This window comes from Rhipicephalus sanguineus, chromosome 1, assembly GCF_013339695.2.
Source record: "Rhipicephalus sanguineus isolate Rsan-2018 chromosome 1, BIME_Rsan_1.4, whole genome shotgun sequence".
Lineage (NCBI taxonomy): Eukaryota > Metazoa > Arthropoda > Arachnida > Ixodida > Ixodidae > Rhipicephalus > Rhipicephalus sanguineus.
Genome location: NC_051176.1, coordinates 53,633,797 through 53,661,120, shown reverse-complemented (window position 1 = coordinate 53,661,120; position 27,324 = coordinate 53,633,797). Strand labels below are relative to the sequence as shown.

Genomic DNA, 27,324 nt, shown 5'->3' with positions numbered 1-27,324 from the left:
AGCACGTCGGCAGGATAACCGGTGGTCATTAAGGGTAACTGACTGGATTCCAAGAGATGGCAAACGCGTGAGGGGGAGACAGAAAATTAGGTGGGTAGATGAGATTAAGAAGTTTGTAGGTATAACGTGGCAGCAGAAAGCACAGGACCGGGTTGATTGGTGGAACATGGGAGAGGCCTTTGCCCTGCAGTGGGCGTAGACAGGCTGATGATGATGATGAATCCGCTATGTGTTTCACAAGTGTCTGTGCGGTCCATTGACATTGACCGTTTTAATTAAGGGCCCCTGTGTGTTGCAGAAGACAGGGCCCTTTCTTTTGCTGTGTGCACCGCGCAACAATTGACAGATTGGACTCTATCGGGTCTCGGAAGTAGGAAATCCACGTGAAACAATGCGTTTACTGGGGAAACGGAATGGCGTCTCGGAAGTCAACACGCTGTGTGTCTCATTGAATCATTGAATGATCTCAGTGTCAGAGTTTATTGCCTCTCAAATCGATTGCCACAAAAATTTCTCGAATTCGTCATGAATGAGCAGAGTTACAGGGGTTTGCCACGTGCTGTAAGTGCTTTCTCTCTTCTCTCGTCACAATGAGTGCGCTGGAAGCTACACAGGGAGGGATGGTATGGGAGAAAAAAATTGTGTCAGTGCGCTTCATGGCCTTGAGCGTGCATTGGCAGACTATGGAGCAAGGCGGCGCCCCGTGGCAAGAAGCACATCTGATCCAAATGCCGCTCTTGATTTATGTCGGCTATTGGCCAATAGCATGCTATCTACTTTGTGATGTCAAACAGCAAGTGCTGGCAGCTCCAAAGAGGATGAAAAGAAGGGCAGAGTGTATGAAAAAAGGGCACATGAGAAAATGGTAACTTCACGCTCCGCTTCTAAACTCTTTGTCACGCATGACTGCAAGATTTGGCTAAGATGTTCATAGCAGTGTCTGCTATCCACAGGATGTGCTTTCCCACCAAACCCAAGGGATGGTTCATGACCCCTTAAAGGAAATGTAAAAAGAAGTCATTTTCAACGAGATATAAAGATGTGGAAATATTTTGGTTTATGGGTAGTTGCCACCAAGGACATAATCGCTCTGTTTTCTCTTAGTTTTCCTCATTTAACAGCAGTATGTCACAAAAAATGTCTCTTGATTGTGTGTCTTTTCACTCAGTCTCAGATTGGCCAACTATGGCATCGTGTTGGATAGGTTGGATAATGCATCAGGTCATTGTTTTGCCAGCACACTTTCCTCTAAGTGATAGCAGAGTCTACTACTTGAAGTCCTCTCAATACTTGCCTTTGTTAAAAGCATCACAACATTTAAAGTTAGTCATAAATTTTTTCAATGAACAACAAAAGACCTTGGTTAGGTAAGCAGCTGTTGGATAATGGACTGTTCTGCCTCATTTTTCAAAGGATGAGTACCATGCACTCATTGAAGAGATGGGCAAGTTCTATACTAAATACCCGCAGCCCGTCTATGAACCTGAAGTATTGGGGTTGTATGTCGCAAATATTCAAGGCAAATGGATGAGAGTGCAAGTGCTTCAAGTACGAGATGAAATGGTAAGCAAACATTTTATGTCTGTGCATGCATGTTTTTATGTGCAGGCACTTCATGGTCGCCAGAAGGTTGCAGATGGTGAAGCTCTGCCTCAGTTGCATACAAATTTAGCTCTTTTTCTTCACTGAAGTGCCAGCATTATTTGAAGTAATGTTGCTCTGTATGGGATTATTGACGTGATAAACTAATGTCATCTAAAAAGGCCGTTCACACCATGGTAACAAGCAGGGGCATAGCCAGGGGGGTTGGGGGGTTGACCCCCCCCCCCCCAAATTTTTCGATTTTGCATGTGTATATATACACGCACACATACAAACACACGCACAAACATAAAAAAGGATGGTTGACGCCTCCCCCCCCCCCCCCCCCTGAAAAAAATTTCTGGCTACGCCTCTGGTAACAAGCTGCATATATAAGCTCTAGACAAAATATTTGCGTATTGCAGAGTGCATGTTCATTCAATAGGTCACTTATGTGGTACAAGGCAATGCTCTTTTGACACAGTTGGAAATGCATGGATCTCTGCATTGGCAAGTTATGAGGATAAGATATGCTAATCATAGGTACTGAACTTTTCATACAAAATGTGAATGGAGTGTCACAGTAACTAGTGGCTGCACACGTTCCTGCTGGCATGGGAGCCGCTAAAGCTCACCATAATGACATGCAATATTTTCAAAGTGTGTGGAGCGCGTAAGCAACACTGTTTCAAAAGAATGTTTGACATGTACTGCATTTTTGATGTACTCAAAGCCACTCAATTCAAACTGCTCCATTGCATAAATTTGTTTAATTCAGACTTTTCGCTTTTCTGTGCCAGAAAATATGCGCCGCCTTTGTCACTTCGAGATAGATGTTTGCATTTTTGGGTCATGAACAGTCGCAAATAAAGTCGATTGCCTGCCTACAAAGTGGTCAAACCAGCCAAACTGCGCTCACCAGCAATCTCATAATGACTGTGGAAGAAAAGCAAAAAAAAATCAAGACGGTCTGGTCTTAGTCAATCGCATGCCAAATGCTTCTTAAATCACCTTCACCGCAGTACGTTGATGTCATGCGAAAAAGTGGGCCATGATTGGGAAGGGTCTACCAGCTTTCACTGGACGGAGCACATTTTGTCCCTTAATTACACACTTGTGCACATGCCATATGAGTACCAGTATCGAATATAGTAACGAGTACCAGTAACGAGTATTGCTGATATCTAAAAACTTCACTGACAATCATTCTGAGCTGCTTTTGATGTTACTGCGGCCGTAACAAACAATAAACATTACAACACAAGTTGGTATGTTGCCCCAAGTCATATTTATAGGAACTTGTACTAATTCAAATGAAATCCTGGGGTCCCCTCGACTTGCGTCTTATGTGCAACTTTGCTGTAAGATTAAGGGCTTGATTGCATTCAACACTAGGAACTGCAGAGGTTTCTTTCTGCGACTGGAATTCAAACATATTTTCTGCTCTGTTATTAGCAAAAGTCTAACAATGCACTTACATGCAGTGATAGGTCGGCGAACTCACTCGGGAGTTGACTCACTCAGACTCAGATCGGGCTGTGAATGTGAGTCTGGGTGAGTAATATTTTGGCGAGGTAGAGCCCGAGTGAGTCCGGCTGAGGAAAATTTTTTAGTGAGTCTGAGTCCGAGTGAGTCCGGCTGAAGAAAATATTGGTGAGTCTGAATCCGAGTGAGCCCTCAGTGCACAATATATTTCTTGAGAGAGTCTGAGTGAGCTCCACCTGTTATTGCCGACCTATTGCCGATGAAGTAGATCGATGTTTTTGTGTAAATTGAAAAATAAATCTAGAGTCTCCCACTGGATATCTTTATAATGATATTGCGGTGTCTGCGCCTAAGAGGCTCCAAATAGACTTAAAACAGTACAATGAATGTCCCCTATACCTTCCGTGGCTTCATTATCTGCTGGTTTTCATTAATATGAAAGTGGCAACACTAAGGCATCAACAGGATATAGGGAGAGTTAACAATACTTCAGGCAATTTTCACATCTGTTGCAGGCGTGGCCTCTATGTTCATGACTGTTTTCGTGGCAAAAGTGTCCAGTAAACACATTTCTTTCCATTAAAAATGGGATGAAAGGTCCTCGACATGCAACCTATGTGCTGTCGTTGCTGTCCTTGTAGTTGTTGCCTTGCTATCCACATTGGCATTCTTGTCACCATCCTTGGGTCAGCTATTACATTTATGGGTGATGTGTGCTGAACATTGCTAAAGCAGAATTGTGCCACAGTATTTTAGTGTGTTTTGATTACATTCACACTATTACAGTTTTGTGAAGTCCCCACATTTTACAAGCTTCAAGCTTTACGAGTAACATTTACTGCATCACTGTTGGATCGATTGCAAAGGTTTGTTACACGGAGCTACTTGTAATAAAAACATTTCTGGGTTGCTTATTGTAAAGTAGGACTGACAGTTAGGCCAGTTGGTGCAATTGGATTATTAAGAAAATGGAGTGACAAGAAAAAAAAATGAAAAGACTAACCGATGTACTAGAAATTGTTAAGTAGGACCGACACTAGGGCTTGTGTTCTTGTGTTGTGTTTGTGTGGTAAAAATCTTTTCGTCTTTTCGCTTCTTTTTTTGTCTCACGGTTCTCCTAATTGCTTAATGTACCTGTGCTGAATTTTTTTTCTTGTGCCATTACAGTGACTGCCATTGATATTTTAGGACGTAGATACGCTGTTCTGCATGAAAAAAAGAACTGACACCCTCTAGCAACGTTTCAAACCATAATTTGACATAAAGCGATGGAAGTAATAGTTACCGTTACTTCGTAAGGAGCAGTTTTGCATCTGAAGAACATACTCAGTAGAAACATCTTTCTTAGCTGATGAGAAAATGGATACTTGAAATGGGGATCCATTATTTTTGCTTGTGAAGGCGCCTTTAAACAATGCTAGGTTTTTCTGTACACGACTGTTGTGCTCAGCAAAATGTGCTCTTTCTGCACTGTGGATTCAGTATGAGAGCCCTTTTCTGATTAACTTCATTGTTAGGGCAACAAGGATGCATTGTTTTCCAGTGAGAAGAAAGTAAGGCACAAGGAAGGTTTGATAATGCATAACTTTTGTGTTCTTTCCAGATTGAAATCTTTTTGGTTGACCATGGTGCTATGGACAGCATTCCTCGGAGTCTTGCTCTGCATAAGATGGATTCTAAGTTCTTCCGTTTTCCTTTTCAGGTTTGTCTCTGCTGTTAAAGCAAAATTTGTGCTTTTTAAATGATTAAACTTTGGGTAAAGGCCAGGTTCGAAAGCGTTTGGCAGAGCTCGGACTAGGCCAGGGCTGCAAAAGATAACCTGTGCAGTGCATTAGTGGGCGTTTTTGAAGCATGTATTTTGAAACTGTTTTATTGCGATAGCAATTATATGGACACTCTAGGTGCATTTCTGTCGTCGGCATCGCCGCCATCTTCCCTATAAAGTCCAAATTGATAACATCGCTCCGCGTGCCGTATGTTCTATGTGTGAGTGAAAGCGTGCGAGGGCTGCCGCCTGTTGCATCTCGAGCAGAAATGAAACACACTGGCCGTCTCCATTGTGCAAAGGTGCATGGGTGGACACCGGAGGGAAGCTGCGTTGCTCTGGCAGGAGCTGCGAACTTTGATCGAGCGGGCGCAGTTGTGCACTCGCTGTCTCGGCGAAAGTTAGCAGACGGCTCGTACTTTAGTGCATGCTGTGCCCTCACCCCGTACTTTGCATTGAATGATAGACAGCACAAAGGTTGCGTCGCTTGCTGTGGTGGCCGTGTTCCCTTACGCCTCTGTTTTGTAGAGTTATGCCATATTGGATCCGAAAGGAGTTAGCTGCTAGCCTCACTTCATATAACATTCCCCTTTGTTGCTATCGCATGCGTTGGTTTTGCCCTTCTGGCGAAACTGTGACTTTTTTTACTGTTACCCTTTTTTCTCAGTGATGATGGAACTAGTACAGGTGTTCTTGGAAAACAATAAAGAGACCAATTTTGTAATGGTTTTTACTGTGCTCTAATAACGACAAACAGAAGAAAAGACAGGATGTGCGCAGTCTTCTCTTCTTATGTTTGTCCTTGTTACAGCGGAGTAAAAACCATTACAAAATTAACGTCAACCATCTAGCCCAACTTAGTGCTCTTCCAAAGAGCCCCATATTTGCAGATATTTGTATGGCTGGCTGTTCTTGTTTGAGAGCCTATGGCCCTTTCAGGTGGTGCGCTGCCGCCTTGCCGATTTGGAGGATCTCGAGGATGACAAGGAGGTGAACGAACTGGTGCATAAACTTCTGTATGGCAGGTCACTCGTTGCCATAGTTAAAGACAGGTGAGGATCTGCGTTTTTCACCCGCTTCAGCTTGTGGTTGTTCTTTGCAAGCAAACAGTATGGCACAACTGAATGCAATTCCCAGTGTGCAAGGGGTGCAGTCTTGTTACCAGCGATAAAATAAAGCATGGTTAAGGTATTGTAGCTTTTGTTTAAAATATGAGCATCTGAAATATTGGACGTCAAACTCGGTAGGGCCCAAGACAAAAATTCTGATTTTAAATAAAGCAGAATATCGTATTTGCCCGCATAATTTGCACCCTCGCATAATTTGGGCACCCCTAATGTTTAGCCAGCCTTGCTAAAAAAAAATATTTAATCGCATATTTTGCGCTCCCCGCCCCGCCTGAGCCAGCTCGCCGGCGCGCATGCACAGAGACCTTGGACGGCCGCGGCCCTCACCGAGTTGGTGAACGCAGTCATACACAAAACGGGTTGCAAGTGCAAAGTCCCTTCGTACTTCATTCTATTCTCCGGAAACCCCCGAACTACGGTATTCTAGGGACCGTACCAACCGTACCTGAACACCCAAACCTCTTCTTGTAGGAAATGCTCGAGCGTGCTCCCGCCGTGCGAATGCATGCACGCGACACGGCACGTACAACTTTCTGCAACGGAAGCGTCTGAGGGCCAGTCGTGCCAACATTCCCCTCGCTGCTCCTCCTCCTCTGCCTCCGCGCCATGTCCGCGCTGCAATGCAGCCTTGGTTGATTTCGGAGGTTTAGGTTTCGCGATCAGTAAGTTGCGTTTTCACTGTTCTCTTGCGCTGGGCTACAATAACTATGCGGCAAAATTCAAGCTCACTGTTATGGAGTTTGCCTAAAAAAACAGGAACCGTGCCGCCGTCAAGCACATCAGTGTGAATGAGAGTCATGTTCGATACTGGATAAACCAGAAGAGTGAATACAAGACCGGGAAGGAGAGCGTTCCGAGGACCGAAGCATGGAAAGTTTCCTGCCGTGGAAGAATACCTTTTCAAATATGCACGAGAGCTTAGGTCCACTGGTATCGCCGTGCTGTGGCACCTGGTTACTCCCAGCATTGTCGCGAAGAGCTTCCAGAAGACGGGGCTGTCGCGCTCGACAGAACTGAGGACGACGCGCATTGGGGAGGGCGGTGACAGCGGCCGTGGTGATGATTCTCAGTCTAACTTCTCGACCAGTGATTCTGACTAGAACGTGCATGACCAAATCTGGCTGGTTAAAGTATGTGCTAATTCTGTTAAATAAACAGTACGCTTCGTTTGCACTATAATTTATTTTCTCTTTTAATGTATTATACAGTGCGCGTTAGGACTATATATTGCATGTTATTTCAGATGTGTTCGCAAAATCTCCGCGTAATTTGCACATCCCCCTCTTCTGAGCTCCAATTTCATCAAAAAAAGCGCGCAAATTATGCGACTAAATACGGTAATTCAAAATCTTGCTAAATTCAAACAAATCTGTTGACCTGTTATCTGTTCAGTGAAATTTCATCCTTACTTGAAAGTGATAAAGCACCATAAGAAGCCTCTGCAGATGTATGTGAAGTGCGAGATTTGGAAATACTCGGGGTTTATTTCCTGGCTGTTTTAGTGATTATCGCAGGAGCCAATTGTGCATTATTGACGATACATTGGTCATGCAGTTGTTGTGGACTGCATATGGGCTGCATTGTTGGCTGCTGTCTAGCACTGCAAGTGTACATTCTCTAAAATTGGATAGGACTTGTGAAGTCTGAGAGGTCCCGCCCAGATGACCAAAGTGCTGCAGCTGGTTGCCTCTGTGACTAAAGAAATAATTGCTCTAAAAATGTTGTTGTGCTTCTAAAACGTGTATCTCGGTATAAATAAGACTATATCTTAAGACTGGTTTATTAGAGCTTGAGGGACGGGAATGCTACAGAACACACCTGATTGTGAGAGAAAAATTGCCCCGTTCCTTCTACAACACTGCACGTTTCCTGCTATGGTGCAAGATTTCAATGACAATCGCTCACCAATTGTCAGCATTAATGGACAGCAAGTGGACGCAGTGCTCGAACGTCACGACTAAATGCTTTGCTGTCTTAAACACTGCTGTCAACGATCGTTTGTGAATCAACTGGCAGCTGGAAATCTTTGTGTTGTAGGTCGCATCTGTAAACTTTTTCTCTTGAGACACGTGTAGGCTTGTTTCATCGATATAGGCTTTGCTAATTTCTCCTGCGAATGGTGTTGTTCCACTTCATGTTTGGCGAAATGCAGACCGGCACAGTACATGACCACACCCGCCGCTCTCATATGTACTGGTCTTTGGCAGACTTTCATTGTTGTAACTTCTCTTTACAGTCGCTGGCTGTTTATTGGGATTCGGCGGGGATTGTTGAAAACTCTGAATAATCGAGAGTCTGGACAGAAGATTCAGCAGAAAAAAGCACCTTTATTGACCCAGTGGCTGGAACAACTTGTCAATATGCGTCTGCACACGCACCCTTACGTGTGACCGAGCCTGCCTGTATTTCTGCCAGTGTTTGGTGACTGCTGTAGGTCGACAATATCACTGTTACAACCTGAGCTAAATCCCCATTTGATGGCTATGGTGTGGGTGGCGCATTGTATTGAAGTCACTGTCCACCTGCGCTGGTTCAAGGACCTGATGGACGATCTCATCATCATCCAGCGTGACTGAAACTCCCTAGCAACTTCGGATTGAGGTCGGTCGCCTTCGACCTGCTGAATAATCGCTGCTTTTTTGCCATCGTCAAGGTCTTGTAATTGCTGCATTTCTTCATTAGTTCCGACAGCGCAGATGGAACGGGTGCCGTCGTAGCCATTTTAGCAAATCAGGCCTCGCGCGCCAAGAAACAAGCAATAGAGCAAAACACAAAGCGCGAGGCTAAACGTTGCAGTTCAGGCCCAGCTGCAGAAACAACTGACAAGGGCTTAAACCAGTCTCAAACAGGGCAAAAACAGCGCGCACTTGACGAGGATGAACAGAAGGAACACAAGGCACAGGCGCTGATTAACAGCGGGAGCTTTATTGCTCATACACCGAGGTAAATATACAGCACATATCAACAACAACAGAAAGGTGCAACAAGATGAGCAAGGCCAGTAGATACACATTCAAAGCAGTCAATGAGAGGGAACCAAGATTATGAGTCTGCTGCGCAGACGTGGTGACAAAGTGACTCGAGAAATCATAGAGGCCCAAAATATCATGAACCTAATATACAGCTGCGTCAATACCCCTTCTATAGCTTTTTTAGATAAAGAGCTAGCTTTTCTATCAGGGGCTGGATAATCGTGGTTCACTCTCATTGACTGCTTTGAATGTGTATGTGCTGGCCTTGCTCATTTTGTTGCTCCTTTCTGTTGTTGATATGTGTTGTATAATTACTGCAACGTATGAGCAATAAAACTCCAGTTTTTTATCAGCGACTGTGCCCTTTGTTCCTTCTCTCCATCCTTGTCATGTGCGTGTGCTGTTTTTGTCTTGTTAAGATCAACCAACTAGCTTGAGATATGTTATTACAATCTTAAACCATGCATAGCTGACTCCAAGCGTGGCTTGGCCGTGGTACACATTCAATGGATACTTGACTGGCTAAAGCCAAAAGGCAACCATTAAGTGTAGCCAACAAACGTAGCCTTCGGGATCGGCAGTTGTACTAATTGCAAGGATTTTTACACTGGCTACAACCCATGTCGGACACAAAAGTCGCCATTTACTCAGCAATAAGCATACAAAATAACAAAAAAGAATGCATACAGACATCGATGGTGATGGCATATGCTTCCGGGTTTAAGCTAACCAGCATAGACAGGCCAGCCTGGCCTGCTGCATGCATCACCCTTTTAACACACTCTGTCACAGTGTACGAGAAGGGGCAGGGGAATGACTGAAGCAGCTGTGTCTCATCTTGGGGGATGCTCCGATGGCCATGTTACACGAGTGAATATGCAGGTGTGCCAAAATTACGCCGACCAGCCGACCCACAAAGAAGGTGACAATCGGAATTCGCACAGGTCCTCCTAGATGCTCACTGAATGCTGTGCGGTTTTCAAGCAACACTGTGAGCCGCGCTACATCATAAGTGTCTATGGGCGCACTACAAAAAGTGAAGAAGTACCAAACCCGTGAGGAAAGCCTACACTTGTTCTGACTGCAGTCCCTATGCTATCCAGAGCATTTGATCCTTATATGAGCTCACATGTGCTCGATTGTTTCATGAGTAACCTGAGTAAAAATAACACTCTCACAACACTTATATTAGTGACGACTCAGTTTTATTGTGCCTGTGTGGTGGTTCTTGGGCCCTCAGATGCAGGAAAACCAAGGCACGAACAAGAAACACATTTATCGACTTGACACACACACACAATTACACACGCTTCGTCTGACTGAACAATACAAATATCCTTTAAGTCCTAAATCTCAGAGTTATTAAACCACACGCGAGAGAATCGGCGCGTCCTGACGACTAGGCCCGTCGAGCGTCACTCACAGTACCGCAGTCAGGTAGCGACGATGCCAGCACGAAGCGGACAGGTGAGTGATGCAGTCGTGCGAAGGTGCACGAGCAGACGATGACCTCCTCGTCGTGGAACGCACAGGCCCACGCTGACGACGGCCAACTCGGATGTGGCACCACGGCCACGATGTCGGCTCCGGAAAAGGGTCCGCTTGGACGTGGCGCCGAGGCCACAATCTCGGCTCTGGAATGGGTCAGCTCAGGTTGTGCCGGAACCGCCTGGACGTGGCACAGAGGCCACGATCTCGGCTCCTGGCCCGCACGCTCGTTCACCACAGGAACAGCTGCTAGGCCTGGCCCGTAACGCTTGCTCGTTCCCGCGACACACCAAGCTCGTCCCGGCTGGTCTGGTCGCAGCAGCTCGGTCCCTTTTGTCTCTCGGCTGAACGACCGGTGCTCTGGCTGCCTGGCCGCGTTCTTCCAGCCCGGCGACGTTCTGCAGCTCTCGAGCTTTGCGAGCGTCTCGCTCGCGCACACCATCGTCGTTGTCTTTGGTTCCGTTTTCTCCTTCGGTTGTGGGTTACAGTCTCTTACTACCACAGCCTGTTTTGCGCGGTTTCTTTAACGCCGAATGTCTTGTTTCAACCGCGTGCTTCCACAGTTACCGTGTATCAGGTATGCGACTTCCGAAGGATTAAAATATCAGGAAGCCAAGCCAGGGAGCCGAGCCAGAGGTGCCCGTTCACCTCTGAGGCACGAACTCCATGCATCAGGGGTTCTCTCAAGCATATTAAAAAGTGCAGATGTGCGTATAGCTCGTCTGTTATTCTGCTTAAGTTCACTCTAACCAGTTATCCTTTTCTGTTGACAGCTTATATTGCGCCAGATCTTCTATTGGCATAATGCCATTGCAAGCAAGCGAACGCTTGTTGATGACAATGTTTTGCATTATAAATTTGTTCCATCTGTAAACTGTCAGAAGTGTAGCCAGGAGGGGCAGTGGTTTTTAGTTTGTATATGTGCATATATATACACACATACAAATAAGGACAGTAGAGTCGCACCTCCCTACCTCGCCCCATTAATAATATCCATGCAGCGCCCATGAGGTTGACCATTATTTGCATGCGGTGCAACTCTCGTCCAATTACGTTAGGCTTCTGATATCTTTGAGCCCTCATAATGTCGAAAAAGTCACATTTATCAAGCGGATTTGTAAAGAGACGTACTATACACAGCTTGCCAAAGGTAAATGTTTGGCGTGCTTTCGACAGGATAATATTTTCAGCCCACAGCTTTCTGAGCACGGCTAACTTCCAATGAAGTGTTTGGTTACTCTGAATAAACTAGAACCACCACCAGAAGAAACAATTAAGACAGAAGAAATCAGAATAATGGATCCCCTTTCTCTTTCTTCTGTTTCTTCTGGCGGTGGTTCAGCGTTTAGTTAATTCAGAGTATGTACCAACTAGCCCAGCAACGAGTTCGGCTTACATCGAGATTGTGAATCTTCACCGTGTCAATCAGCCTTTCATTTTATATTTTCATTTTTATATTTTGCATACTTTCCAGCAATCGCATTGGCTACAACTAATTTGCAGTATGTCTCAAAGGCATTTATGAAGCAAGCATTCATTTAAAGCTTTAAAGGGGCCCTGCGACACTTTTGCGACTGCCTTATTTAGCACCGCAAATGTGTGTAGTAATGAATGCCGAGACGAACGCAAAAAGAATTATATGAATTGGTGCACGAAAAGTGATGTAATTAGTCCTCAAAGTTCAAGACACAAGCAGACGACGACGAGAAACGTTCCCTTTCACATTTCACTCTTCCGCTAACGTCAAAGGCCGCTTCCAATCACCGTGCGCGTCTTATAAAGACGTATGGGAAATGTCACCTCATGGTGGCCTTCACACAGTACATTGCTACCCCTCTTTTTGACGGCGTCGTTACCATGCTTACGACAAACCACGTGCGTCAGCTAGCAGACACTCGCATGATTTGTCGTGTAGTGTACAAAATGAGTCTGGAAGACCTAACAGGCCTCGAGCGCGAGATCTTGCGACGCAGCAATTGCTTGCATGTCGTGCACGCCATTGCAAATTGAAAGTTTGTCGCTGAGCCCTGCGCAACGCGAGGATGGCTCCATGGGCCCACACGAAACGCTCACGCCCGATGACGCGGAAGGCATCGGCCGGTAAGCGTTTAGAATTTTTTTTTCGTTGACAGCATCGTGCCGCACTGAGCGTTGCGTGTTTCGTAGGTGCCGGTGTGGCCGGTGTCGCTCGATGCCGCAAAAGGCAAAATGCGGAAGAGTATCGTTTGATTACCATTCCTCAGCGCACTTAGCGTCGTGTTCGTTGTTTTGAAAATATATCAGAAACAGGAATCATTTGTTTATGACAAAGCATAAAAAGGGGTTTTGTTCCTCTTAGGGCTCCATAATATGGCCTAGCTGCCACCATATGAATATTGCGCGTCACGTGTCGCGTTAAGCCAATCAAAAACAAATGGTCTTTGTCGTCACTGTCACATGACATCACATCATTTCCTGTAACAGAAATAGCCGGTGTGTGTCGCCATAATCCGAAATCAAGGTAGTTTATCCCGTAAATTAAAATTATAACCGCTTCAATTTCGGCGTTGCCACTTGCGTAACAATATCGGTGCATTCCACAGTACCAGAAGAACCGATGAAAAAGACATGCTCAAATTGTGTCGCAGGGCCCCTTTAATGTTCCTTGCATAAAGGCTTACAATGGCAAGTACTAGACTTAACAGTGACAGACACAATGAAAGCCGCATCAAAAATAGCGCCGGGTTAGCCAGGTGCCACCGATGCACCTGGCAGTTCTTGCGCACTGCGCCTTCAGTAGTGAACGACAGCAGTGTGGCAGCTATGGTCGATGCGGAAGGCATCAGGAGGCCAGGCGTGGTCATGCCACTCGATAGTTCTAGTGCACTCCAACACTGTCACGTGTTCTTTCTCTTCGTTTGAGGCCCTAAAAGAATCCTGCTCTGTTAACTTTCTGAAAGCCTACCTGTTTTATCACACCTGTTGTCTTCGTGCACACACTTACATACAACGCAAGCATAGCAGACGGAGAGACGATTCGTAGCACGAAGGTGGAAATGGGAGTGGCCGCTAGTGGTGCTGCTAGCACACTGGTGTCGTTGACTGTTGCGCCACCTGTAGGTGCTGCACATTTCCCATAGCAGATGGCTTTAGAAATGTGCACACATGTATCAGGGTAATGTAGACGGGTCAACCGCTCTGCTAGCTTGTTCCCTATAAAAGTTCTGATATAATCTTTAGTACCGTCACTGTGCTATCGCGCGGTTGTGCAATGGAGCCATATGCTAAGAAAAAAGGAACATGTTGCCGGCCTATGTTACCTTCGGAAAAAGTTAACGTGTTACCGTTATCGTTACCGAAGAAAAGTGACGAAAGTTACTTCTGCCGTTATTCCGGGATAAAACATTTTAATCAGTGCGCCTTCGCTTGAGTAACTTACAGCAACAGTTTTATAAAGCTAATATTTATATTTCACATAAGACTTCTAGCCCAAACAATGATTTTCAGTGAAATACTGATTTAATGAGAATACTTTGGGCAAAGGTGCCAGACCTCGGCAATATTATAGTGGCCTATGAAGTTGCCTGTGATGGCTTATATCTGTGGCACATGCTAAAGCCATTTTCCTCAACGTGGCATTAAACGCAAAATGACATTTCATAGTCAACACTCTGCAAAGAAAGCATCGCTCAACTCTCAACAAATTTGCAGTAGTTCTAATTGTGTGCTTCTACTAACAAGAAAGATGCTAAAATTTTGTAGCCATAAAGAAATGCTACACGGCTGAGTTAGGGGGAAAAAGATGTTTGCAAACGTGTACAATTTTTCCTTTTTTAACCAGTATGATTGCGAAAATTCGGAGTATTTATGTGAAGGTGCTCTAGGTCACCCTTGTTCACTCAGAAACAGTAACTATAGTCGGTTACAACCTAAAAAAAAAATGTCACCTCCACCCACAGCCACTGCTGTCCCTCCCACAGATGATGTGCATAAATGCTCCACCCAATAAGCACTTACTCATTTTCGTTAAGTCAAGCACTTCTCGAGGGTTTCAGATAGTTGACTTTTCCATGCAGACATACATTTGTGCCGCGGTTTTTATATCGGAAAATTGGACGCCCTGGTAAATTTCTTCAGGTATTCTGACATCGCTGCTCAGCCAAACGTAATATTTTTAGGTACTAATGACGAACCTTGAACTGTTAAAGGGCCCCTAAGCCACCCAGAGGTCGAAATTTAGTTGTGGTGTTGCAGTTGTGCACGAGTCTACAACGAACAAGTAGCCGTGAGAATGTTTTGAAACGGTGTCGTTATAGCGGAGTTAGATGTGTTCGATGATACAAAAGACGCCCTCGCTTGTTTATCTCTTTCCTTCGCTTGTCGGCTGGTCTCTTCTCCTGGCCGAGTGTTCCTCCTCACCGTGTGAGGAGCATGAACAGCAAGTGCGCGTACCAGCGAGTTGTAGTTGACAAGCAAATGACATGTTGACGTCACGGTGAACGTTGAGGGGATGAGGAATGCTGAAAGGCACGGAGAGGAGAAGGAATTGTTTCTGAAAATTTGAGGGGCGCCCGCGGCTCATAGTGCTGCTGCGTTTGGCATTGTGGATCGTGGCGGCATTCTGAACTCGATGCGCGCATTTACTTGAAAAGTTCAGAAAATTATCGGAGGTGGTTTAGGGGCCCTTTAACATGCCTAGTATTTGCATTTGCCAACAAAAGATACTTACAGTTCGAGCGGAAACCAGTTATTGCGACTTTTTTCTCAGATAACCGGCAGGCGTACAACAGTTCTGTGGGTGGAGCTTATGTAATACCTTATGTTATAACCAAATATAAAAACGTATACCCACCGTTGGAGGTAGATAGAGGCAAACTTCGTTTTGAAATTTTCTTCAGCGCTAGAGTAGAATGCTTTGCTGGGCAAGTTGGTTCATTGTCCTAAAATAAAAGCAGCGCAAGCACGACTGAGCAAGAGTCAAGACAGACAAGAACACGGAACGAGCGCTCGTCCCATTTTCTTGTCCCTCTTGTCCTATCTATTTGCTCTCTGTTTTTCTTCTAAGCGCTAGAGTATTGCAGGAAGAACTTCATAATAACTACAACTTGTGTAATCAAAGCAACAGCTGCATTTCAAAGCTGTCCAATGCTTGCCTCGCTTCTTCATGAATATGTACGCACCTACGCAAAATAGACATTTGATGTACTCCTATTGTCAATGCCTGGCAGGCCGGCAGCAGCCCACTGCTGCAACAAAAAAATGTCGGGGCGAGCTCTGGGAAAGCAGCACATATGAGACGAAGAAGTTCTGAATAACTTGCAGGATGATTGGAATAAAAGGTAACGGGTGACATGACACTTCACAGTACTGAAAAATGTTAACGTAAGTACGTTACCCGTTACAGTTCTGAAATGGCAATGAGTACGTTGCTAAATTATCAAAAAAAGTTAAGCGTTACCGGTAACGCTGTAACTTGTAACACGTTACCACCAACACTGGTTAAAACTTCCACAACCTTCCTTCTTGAGCTCCTTGTCTGACTTGAGCTGGCACCCAAGAAGCTGGTTGCAATGAATACAGGGTGTGTACAGGTACTTAAAACCCTTGAATTTGAAAAATGCGTTTTCAAGGCCCTTGAAAGTCCGGGAATTTTTTCCCGTACTTGAAAATGCTTGAATTTCCTAAGAAGTGCACTCTCATATTGACATTGCGACCTCCTTAATGTGGTAGATCGGCGTGTCGACCTAACAAACTCCCCATTTCAGAAGCAGTATGCGGCTTGAGCGCACGTGGTGCCGTTTTTCAGAACTGCTCCGGGGAAAAAAAGTCAGTTTCGCGATGAGGGTGAAGCAGTGAATGTGATAGCAAGAAATTAGAATGTCACACGAAGAACGACAAGCAACTTGATACTTGCACCGTGCTGCTCAAGCACAAAGGATGCATGAAAGAACACACACAGGACGAGCGCGAAGGAACAACTGTCACAGCTCGACACTTGCAGCGCACTGCATAAACACGAAGTACACTCGAAAAGGACACAGAGGTATACACAGGACGAGTGTGAACTAACAACTGTCAAAGCTGTTATTTCTTTGTGTTTGAGCACCGCACTGCAAGTGTCGACTGTGCACAACCCAACATTCTTAGATATTTTTTAAATGCAAAGGATTTTTTAGCTAACCTCTGCGACTTTGAGCGTATCTATCTATCTAGCCGCCTATGACTTTGTGCTCTCCTGGCCATTTCGTTAATCGGATGTATACCAAAATTGGTATGGCATAACATGACCGTATTACGAACATAAATGACAGGTCATAACATGAAAATCATGACATGCATGTCACGAACAGCATGATTTACATTCCACGGCCTTGGGGATCTAGCGGCCGTTCTGTTAATTTCATATGTACCAAAATTGGTATGGCGTGACAAGAGTTCATGACGAACATAATTACATGTCTTAACGTGCAAATCATGATACGCATGTCATGTGCAGCATGATTTACATGACATGGTCTCGGGGTACTCACGGCTGTTTAAATGAATGGATATATATGAAAACTGGTGTGACTAGACATTTCTGTATGACGAATATAACTGACATGTAAATGAAAATCATGACATTGCATGTCATGCACGACATGATTTTACACGCCATGCTCATGGCGCTCTCATGGCCGTTTTGTTTGCTTGATATACACCAAAATTGGTATTGCGCGACGCGACTGCACGACGAACGTAAATGAGAGGTGGTAACATGGCAATCATGACATGCAGGTCATGTACGACATGATTTACAAGCCACACTCATGATACATTTGCGGCTTTTTTCCTAGCTTGATATATATCAAAATTGGTATTGTGCGACGCGACTGTATGACGAACATGAATAACAGGTGGTAACATGAAAACCGTGGCATGATGTCATGTACGTTATGATTTACATGACACGCTCATGGTGCATTCGCGGCCGTTTCGCTAGCTTGATATGCACCAAAATTGATATTGTGCGATGCGACTGTATGACGAACATAAGTGGCAGGTGGTAACATGAAAACCATGATATGCATGTCATGTATGGCATGATCGACATGCCATACTCATGGCGCACTCATGGCCATTTCGCTCGTTTGATATACACCAAAATTGGTATTGCGCGATGTGACTGTATGATGAACATAAATGACAAATCCTAACATGCAAATCATGTTATGCATGTCATGTACGGTATGTTTTCATGACACTGTCATGGTGCGCTTCCAGCCATTTTATTAGCTAGATATATACCAAAATTGGAATGGCATGACATGAGTGCGTGATGAACATAAATGACAGGTCATACATTGTATATACCAGAATATACGTTTAATTAGCATAGTATATACCAGACTGTGCATGCATGCATGGCAAACATGTGATATATGGTGAACTAGATGCCATGGCATGAATGATTTCATTTGGCTCAAGGATAAATAAGGCGATGTATGGAGCTCTTTGCTGGCTGCTTCGCATTACATCGATTCTCACAGTGCACGGGATCTGCCCGATTGCTTTTTTTCTTGCAAACTGCGGCGCATGGAGCATGGCCTCTAAGATTGTGCGCCGGCATGCTTCTCTCCGGCTGTCCCAATCGCACGGAGATGACAGTGTAATTTCAGAGGTGGGCGCGGCCGACTCCTCCTCCATGCCGTGCCGCTCGCCACTGAGGCATCACCGAGGGCTATGCATGCACCGGCGAAGCCGTTGCCCTTTTGGTGCAGCTTGAATGAGGCGAGAAAAAAAATGTTTTCGCGCTACTATATGATCTTCCACTGACTTTGATATGACAGCTTATTGTGTACAGCAGTAATGATTGTGTTAGCTCAAGGCCTTCTGCTTGCAACATGTACACGTTGGTGTAATGTGCCAGGTAAACAAAGATTTTATTTGGAAAGTACCGAAGCAGTTCTAATTAAGAAAATGATCTTGTAAGAGGAGCAACGTGTCATTCAGTGTCCACAGGTGTGAAGTCCTTTGTAGCCCACTTTACTTCAGTCTTGCTTGCTGGTTAAGGTTGGGCTTTCTCTTCATCCTTGCTAGCGGGGCAATCCTCAGCTGTTCCATTTCCATTCGATGCAGGCTATGGGGGATTAAAAAACAGTCATCCGCAGCAGCTAAACACTCGCAAGGGTTGCAGAAGTATTACTCATTAGAAACTCGAGCGTGTCGTGAACCTCATCAGAAAAATCTCCATCAGTGACATTGCTATCAGCTATTCTGGTCAGCACTGTCTGGGCTGTAGAGCTTCTCAGACAACGACTGCAATGCTCATCAGGGCCTATAAAGCACACTATCAACATATTAGAACGCAACAACCCACTGCATACTGGTAAAAATCAACAAAGTACCGCTTGGTTACAATGCGCACTTTGAGGCGCCATGTGCACAAATGTGCATGCTTGTTTTTGGTAAAGGCGCGTGCAGTAGCTTTGCACAGGCAGCACATGAATTTTTGTTCATTTAATAGCAAATGGCTTGTACATACACCCTGTAACATTTTTTTTTGCTTTGGATGCTCATGCATAGCATCGAGTAGAAAAAAGACACTTAACAAGCAAAGCAACAGCAGCGACAAAACGGATAGAAGCTTCAAAGACAATGGAGAAGATGACGCACACTCCAGTGGAGTTACTGTAGAATTATTTTCACATATAGCTTGAGCGACTTTACCTTGATTTGTTTTCCGACTCAGGTGGTGCAGTTCATTCAGCACAGAAAAAGGACCATATCGATGTCTGCTCGCTCATGCTATCCTTCTTTCTTTTTGGTTTCCAACGGTACTGAGAGCCTGAAAGAGTAGTGAACCATGTGGAGCTTTTGGGAAAGCATCCCTCACTTTTGCATAAAGCTGCCAATAAAGTGAAGTTTTTTTGTACCTTTGCTTTCATGAGCATGCCCTTTGGTGCCTAAGTGAATACTTTTGTGATTGGCATTGGTGTTTGCATGTGCATGTGTACGTGATAAGTCTCTCAAAAGTGAGCTATGTATGTGCATGCGTGATTTGGTATTTTGCTTGCCAACAGGATGCCTGATGTCACTGTCATGTTCTACGATAAAGCTACTGGGGATGTCAGTCTCAATGCCCTGTTGGTGAAAAGTCTTCCGGCCATGAGACTGCCAGAACTTGAGCAAATGACATCTGTGCGGCTCAGTTACATCGACCAGGAAGGGAACCTCTATGTCCAGCTGCAGGGGCCCAGAATGAAATACGTGACTCGTCGCATGGAAACTATTGGCAACTGCATAAGGGTTAGCACTGCATGAAAATAACTGATCGGCAGTGCACCGATCTTGCTGTGGGTGTTGCAGTTGGGCGAAGTTTACTTTGTTGCCATATTGGTTGGGCTCTCTTGTCACCCAATGATGGCTAACCCTTTGAGCAGGTTATGGGGTTTGTTTCTGGCTTGGTATGAAATCTTGAAGTTTTGGAAGTTTCCTATTCAATTTTATTTGCGCTATGTATAGCTGTGTGCCATTAAAACATCAACAGTTGAGTATTTCAGCTTTGCCCTTCTTTCGTTTTCTTAGATCCAATGCTGTGCATCGAAGCACTTTTTGTGAGAACCTTATTGGCAAGCATTTTTTGTATGTTTGGTGAGGTGATTCCTAGAAGCAGTGATCCTACAGTCTGTGCTGGTCCTTTTTTTCCTTGCTTTGTCGTTGTTTAGTGTGCGCATTTAGATCAAGGATGAGGCTCTGTTCCATCAGCACTTGTGGGCTGATGGAACACAGATTGGAGCTGGCAAGCATAGAAGGGTCTGACAGTTAATGAAGTTTATCGATTTGTCATATTATCGTTTTTATCATACGAGCTGTGTTGGGCTGAGTGAAGTTCATTTTGGGTGGACTCGACGGTGTTCACCAGGCCCAATATTGCCAAAAATAAATTACCACTAGTAATGTGTTGATGCTTTTATTAAGGAAAACTTTAAAGGGGCCCTGCAACACTTTTCCAAGTAACCATAGAATGACTTCATTGAAGGAGTTTATTGCCTCACAAATCGACCACTGCAAAAGCTTTTACCCCCGTATTCACGAACAAGCCTTGGCTCGAATTTCGTCCTTCACTTGACTGAGTTGAGCATAGCACCACTGCTCGACTGAAAATGATGTTGCGCTTCTCAAGAATCGCTGCAAATTATTGCTAATATGTGATTACTTATTCTGTCTACAGACGGCGCTCCCATCAACTTTCACAAGTCAAGGTGAAGCGTTGAGTGAAGGGACGTTCTAGAATACGGGGGTTAGAATCCGTCAAGTATGAGTGGATTTACAGATGATTGTTGCACGCTGCAATTGCCTTCCTTCTTCTCTCGTTCCGAAGAGCGCATTGGAAGCTAAGCAGAGAGGGATGGCACAAGGGAAAGAAGTTACGTCACGTGCGTCATGACCTTAAAGGGACACTAAAGGCAAATATTAAGTCGACGTTGAATGTTGAAATAGCGGTCCAGAAACCTCGTAGTGCTGTTTTTGTGCCAAGGAAGTGCTTATTTTGAAATAAAATCGCGTTTTTAGTGGTCCGCATCGCGTTAGCGCGCTTCAAATCACCCGCCTGAAAATACGACTTTCCTACGTCACTGCTGCCGTGCACAACGTTGCCCGCTTTTACTGCGCGGCCGCCGACACTAGTAGCAGCCGAGCGGAAATAGCGGGACCCACAGTAGCAACAATGGCGCTGCGGCAAGGACTTGCTCGGATGGGCACATTCAAAGCCTTCACCAAGTTGCGGTTGGTCTTGTAATCCTCAGTACGAATGTGCAGCGAGCACACACGCAGAGGTTTTGACTGTTTAGCACACTGGCGCAATGGCATGACACTAAGCCACTTTGAGCGTAAGAGTTCATTCCGCGGCACCCAGTGAAAAGACACACCGGTTTCCGAAACTACCACTGAGACAGGCGAGGCGCAGTTCGGCGAAAACGGAACCTTTGAACCACGCGCGCCGTTCCCCATGGCAACGCCACGGAGGTTTTGTTTTCCATGAATCAAGCGGAAACGAACAAACAGCATTTTATTACGTCTTTTGATGCTCGGAATGTTTTTTTTACTGCTGCTAGTTTGATTACTAGTGATTTATTGTAGGCCGACTTCCATACGTCATCGGGATCACTTCGAAAATGTCCCACTCGTAGCGCTCATCATGTGATACATTTAGCTTAATTTCTCGGTAAGTAGGGCACTGCTGTTGATAATATTGCCGTTTTAGAAGTCGTCATACATTGGGCTTTCACTCTGACATAAATTGTTATTTGCCTTTAGTGTCCCTTTAAGTACTTCTTTTTTTTCTAACGCGCAGCTTACGAGCGCGGGCACGTGGCGGCTTCTTGCGGTGGCCGCTGTAACTATGCAGCTCACGATGCTCAAATCAGCCAATGGCCGTGAATTTGTGTATATGGCGCGGTCATTTGTGTATATGGCATCATTTGTAGAAAGAAGAGGGAATGATTTCTAGCTGACTTCGAGAAATAATTGTAAATTCCAGGCTGCATGCTATGCTATAATGTTTGGCTTGCATGTTCTCGGGAGCCTCGACTACCGATCGGCAGCGTTTTCTGACCATGCTGAAAAAGTGTTGCGGGCCCCTTTAAAGGACCCCTGACACCAAAATTGAAACCTCGAGATCTTTGTGTTGTTTGACTTTCCTGTATACGGGGGCACATCTGACCGATTATTAGTGACGAACGTTGCCTTTAAGATATCTTAATTTGGTTTTAAAGTAAGCGTGAGTGCTCACTTGAGTTGGCTGCATCTTGCGACATCCTGGTATGACGTAGATAGAGGCCCCGTGTGAAGTTCCAAGTGTAAAGCAAGTATTGTGGACGTCACAGAAGGGTCACAGAAGGTTTGCAACGACTGGCACCGGGCGAGGCCTATTGTTCCGCACCCCTCTGGCTCTGTTGTCGGGCTGCTCTCGAGGTATTTTCGTGAGGGGACACGCGCTTAACAGGTTTAACCCATACCGAGGCACCCACATACTTTCAATCTCTACCGCGCGCAGGGCCCCGATTTGAAAACCGCGCCCCATGTTTCTTGTGGTTTTTAGGCGGGTGTTTTGAAGTGATGCTAAAATGGTCACAATTAACTACGCTAGAATTAGTTGTACGATACGCTAGAGCATTTACGATTTAATTTAGAGATTACCAGACACAAAGCTACAAATTACAGCAAAAAAGTCACCAACGAAAATTTCGCTGTCAGGGGTCCTTTAAGTACTGAAAGTATTAAATTTAATTGCAGAACATTTGAAAAAATCCTTGCCTGGTACATGCCCCTGTTTTGTGTGTTGCATTAAATTTAGACATCTCGGTTACTGTACAGTCCTCACGGATTGAAGCGCGACACGAAAACTTTGTTTAACATATGGTATGCATATGTGGTCAAGATCACCGTGTCATGTTGCTATGAAAGTGGCCGCTAAAAATAAGGTTGGCTCTGGTGTAAATGTTCAAGTTGAAATTATATCAACGTGACACAAGGAGCGGTGGGAATAAATATATGGGCATTACTTAGCCCTAAATTATTGCATTTCAATCAGTAAAGATTCTACACATAGTGAATCTGGTAGTATTTTCACTTGGTTGTAAAACAGAAATTTGACAGTTTCCTTTTAGAGCGGCGCAGGTCATTGTTGTCCACTAGCACTGAAGCATGCCATTATCAAATACTTGTCTGGTGTCTTTTGGTTTATAATTGAAGTAAGATTTTACAATTCACTAAAGTCAGTTTATCTGAAATCTGTTGGCTAACAATGTTGCCTTGTTTCTTTTTTTGTTTTTTTTTTCTCCCATTTCTGTTGACTCGCAGAACGATAAGCACCTGCCTGCAGAAATGCTTCGGAAATCAAAGCTGTATGCCTGCAGGAAGGGAGCCTCGGCCACATTCTATCGGGCCCTTCTCGTCTCTGGCGTGCGAACGGTGGATGACAAAGTAGGTGTCACAAACAATGATGGCAATTCACATCAAGCTAATCAAGTCCAGCAGTATTTTCATTGTTTAGTGTTGGGACTGGCTGTATAGTACTGCTCACTGCGCATTCAGTTTGACATTTATTTGGATATAATGAACATTGAAAGCCTTGTGTGACACTAGTATTGAAGCTAGTTTTGTGTTTTTCTTTTTTTTTTTTTTTTTTGCTCTGAAAAGTGCTCTTTGTAAATGTTGGTGAGCAAGTAAAAGCTGCACATAGTGCAGCTTTTACTCCCACCATCCTTCATGTAGGCCCAAACATGAAAATAAAGACTCAATTCAATTGAAGTGCACGCAGCAGCTCAAGTGGGCTTGTAAACTCCTTTTTCAAAGCTTGCCAAGAACAGTAGCGCTGGGCTGACCTGTGATTTTCTTTCTCTTTCTTTGTTGGAAACTTCCTGCCGACAGGTGCTCGTGAGACTTGTTGATACTGGTGAGGAGACATTGGTGTATGCTGCATACCTTTTTGAGCTGGTGGTCTTTGGGGAGACCATCATGAGCTTCCCACACCAGGTGTGTGCTGTGCATGCATCTCCTATCTATACTAGCACTGTAGTTACATAGTACAACATGAAAAATAATGCTGGTATAGTTGATGGAAAGAGTAGTCCACCAATTAGGGCAGAATTGTAGTTACCATCCTAACGTGCAAGATATTTCAACGCTCTATCGACACGCATACTTTTCTTAATGAATGGAAGGCCGGGAAGGTGGTATCTTTAAAAAAAAGTTTGGCAACAAAGTGTGCCCTGCTAACTGCCTACCCATTTTGCCCACCATTGCTTGTTTGAACATGTAGCATTCACTTACGTAGTGAACTTCCTTGAGTTGAATTTATTACTTTTTTCATTTACACAGCACTGTTTTTGAAAATAATTTTCATGCAAGACGCAACTGATTTCTTTCACTCATAGCCTAAGCTGTGCTTCAGAGAAAGCTTTTGCTATTTAGTGCAAATTTTTGTGGATTTCTCAGAAAGAAAAAAAGAAATCAATGAAGTATTTCATATTATTCATCACCTTAACCTTGATCCTTACGTTTTGAAATGGATAGACTCTTTCTTTGCTCTGCAGTAAGAGCTATGGGACACAGAAACTATACAGTAAGAGTATACCGTATTTGCACGTAAATTATGCAACCACGAATATCATGCAAGGGGAGTACTGTTGGTCTCTACAAAAAAGAAAAATATATATATCTATATTAAAATTATAATACGAAATGATGCAACTGGAAACGGGAACCAAAAGGTGGGTGTCGCTGTGCTTTATTTATTGTTGCAACCATCAGAAAATGTAAGAATGACATGCTTGTCCGATTATTTATCGGCGCTGCGCGTGTCTTTGTCACTGTCTGCAAAAACCCCGTCGTCTGTGCCGTCCAGACTCTTGGAGAGGCAGCTCTTCAGGAATGCTCCCGACATTATTGCAGGTGGTAAAGCCTTTCAAGCATTGCTTATCTATTGTGCGACCTCGCTCACTGACGCTTGCTTCATGTGACGTGACTGCATCACTTGACCATTGTTAGCCTCCAGTCACTGCTTGTGTTCCCGTCGTACGAGATCCTTGAAGGGATTATTTATAAGGGTGTGCAAATATTCGAAATTTCAAATGCAAAAAAATATTTTCCTTATCCGAAGCATATGTGATTCGAAAAATGCATATTTGAATTTTCCTGAATATTCGGCCATGGCTGAATATGTGGTTAAAGAGGCGAATATTCGAGCAACTAACATTACTAGGGACTGCTGACCCAAAGGTCGCGGGATCGAATCCCGGCCGCCGCGGCTGCATTTTCGATGGAGGCGAAAATGTTTGAGGCCCGTGTACTTAGATTTAGGCGCACGTTAAAGAACCCCAGGTGGTCGAAATTTCCGCAGCCCTCCACTAAGGCGTCTCTCATAATCATACCGTGGTTTTGGGACGTTAAACCCCAGATATTATTATATTAACATATTACTAGGCATGGGCAAATATTCGAGTGCTTCAAAATATTCAAAAAAAACATTACAGGATTTAAATTCACTTTCGCACGAATTTAAGATTTCCGCCATCCTTGACCACGAAATGATGCACACGTGGCCAAGGATGGCATACGGTTAGTTGGACAGACGAGAAATTAAGAAATTTGGAGGCATAAAATGGAATTGGCTCGTGCAGGAGAGGGTGAGTTGGAGATCGCTGGGAGAAGCCTTCATCCTTCAGGGCCCATAAGATAGGCTGCTGCTGCTGCTGCTGATGATGGTGGTGATGATGGTCATGACGTATTTGTTGTTCGATTCGATGTTCGAAAATTTCAGTATTTGCAGCAACGTCATTCCTCCGGGAATGACGAGGTCGGTGTTGGCTCTATCTAGCAAGCACTTCCATCACCTCATCAGGCAAGTTGCCTTTAGAGGGACCCTGAAACGGCTTTTGAAATTTTGTCAGCGTTTAGGCTACAGCATCATCAAATCATTCGCACCACAAATTAAGCGACTCGTCGTATACCAAGGCAGCTATAGGAGATTATATGTATGCCCTCCTTCTCACCACTGCCTTGCCCCCTCAACTTGTAGAACACCCATACGTCGCTAGTGACCGCAGTGTGCGCGCCCGGTGTGCACTGTCTGGCAACAGAGACTAAGCACGCGGAGGGGTTGAGATCTGCTCCGCCAGGTGCCACCACACTGCCAGCCGTTCCTACTTTGTTTTCATGTACAGCAACAATCTGCAAAAGCATGCAGACAAATAAAAAGTATTTGAGAACAATCACAAATAAGCGTAAACTCGGGCAAACAAATAAGCATAAACTCGGGCAATGCGGTTGTGTTTTATCATTGTCTTACCCACTTGTCACTGCCATACTTTCATCTGTATGTATAAGTTTTTTATGCACTCCTGTGTTGACTGATGTTAGGCCTCTATAGAGCCAAACTTACTTTTTCATACTACACCACTGGTCTCCTCCAACCGAAAACACATATACAGTAAAACCTCATCAATTTGAACTCAGTTATTTCGAAATCTAGCATAATTTGAAGGATTTCTGAGGTCCCGTATTTTGCAACATAAATTCGAGTGGATAATTTGAAGCGGCGGTCAGCACCAGCCTGGTTAATTCGAAAACTTTGGGTGCCATGTGCCAATTCGCGATCCCGATTTCACCTCAAATCCGCAGAAACGATGGCCCTTAAGAGCCACAAGGCAATGCAGTGTAGCAATACTAATGATTGGCAGATGAATCGCCCCAGCCTCGCTGCTGCCAGCGCAAGAAAAAAAAAAAAAGTGGCCCGTGGTCAGCTGAAGTGTGCGCCTGCGGAAAAGAAGACGTGCCTCACTGCAACACAGCGGTTACACGCAGGCAGCATGACATGTGCTTCTCGCAACGTCAACACATCATGATTTATTCATTATTTCTGGGAAAATAAAGAAATTAATAAAGGACGGTCTGACTGAATGTGCAATGTATGCGAACCTCCAATTGGCAGTTGCTCCAGCAATTTGCGCGCTTGCGTTGCTGGCGGAGTGCAACACCTGGCGGAATGCCTGCAACGCCTACTTCAAAAACTCAGTTCGAAAACTTCAATGATCATGTTTTCCAGCCAGAACACATCACGAATTCCTTCGTAATAACTTTTTCTAGCGCAGACTGACACACGGACATAGAGATGGAACGACACCATCTTTGTCCGTGTGTCAGCCTGCACTAGAAAAAGTTATTACAATATATATGTACCAACTAGCACTTTCAGTATTACACGAATTCCTTCACACTGGTCCTTATTAAATTCTTTATTTTACCAGAAAGAATGGGCGAATGGTCGCATCATGACCACTGATGCTGCGAGGAGCAGGTGACATGCTGCCCGCGTGTCACCACTGTGCTGCAGTGAAGCATGTCTTATTTTCTGCAGGTGTGCATTTCAGTTGACCACGAGATA

General features: G+C 44.6%; 1 protein-coding gene across 1 annotated transcript in view; it reads left to right on the top strand.

Moving 5' to 3' along the window:
* Positions 1-27,324, top strand: part of LOC119391460 (tudor domain-containing protein 7) — a 70,648-nt gene that overhangs the window by 4,598 nt on the left and 38,726 nt on the right. The window contains exons 2-7 of the mRNA XM_037659143.2: positions 1,414-1,563; positions 4,670-4,768; positions 5,771-5,883; positions 19,460-19,685; positions 23,241-23,363; positions 23,811-23,915. Coding sequence (XP_037515071.2) covers positions 1,414-1,563; positions 4,670-4,768; positions 5,771-5,883; positions 19,460-19,685; positions 23,241-23,363; positions 23,811-23,915 — 816 coding nt within the window. The remainder of the gene's footprint in view (positions 1-1,413; positions 1,564-4,669; positions 4,769-5,770; positions 5,884-19,459; positions 19,686-23,240; positions 23,364-23,810; positions 23,916-27,324) is intronic.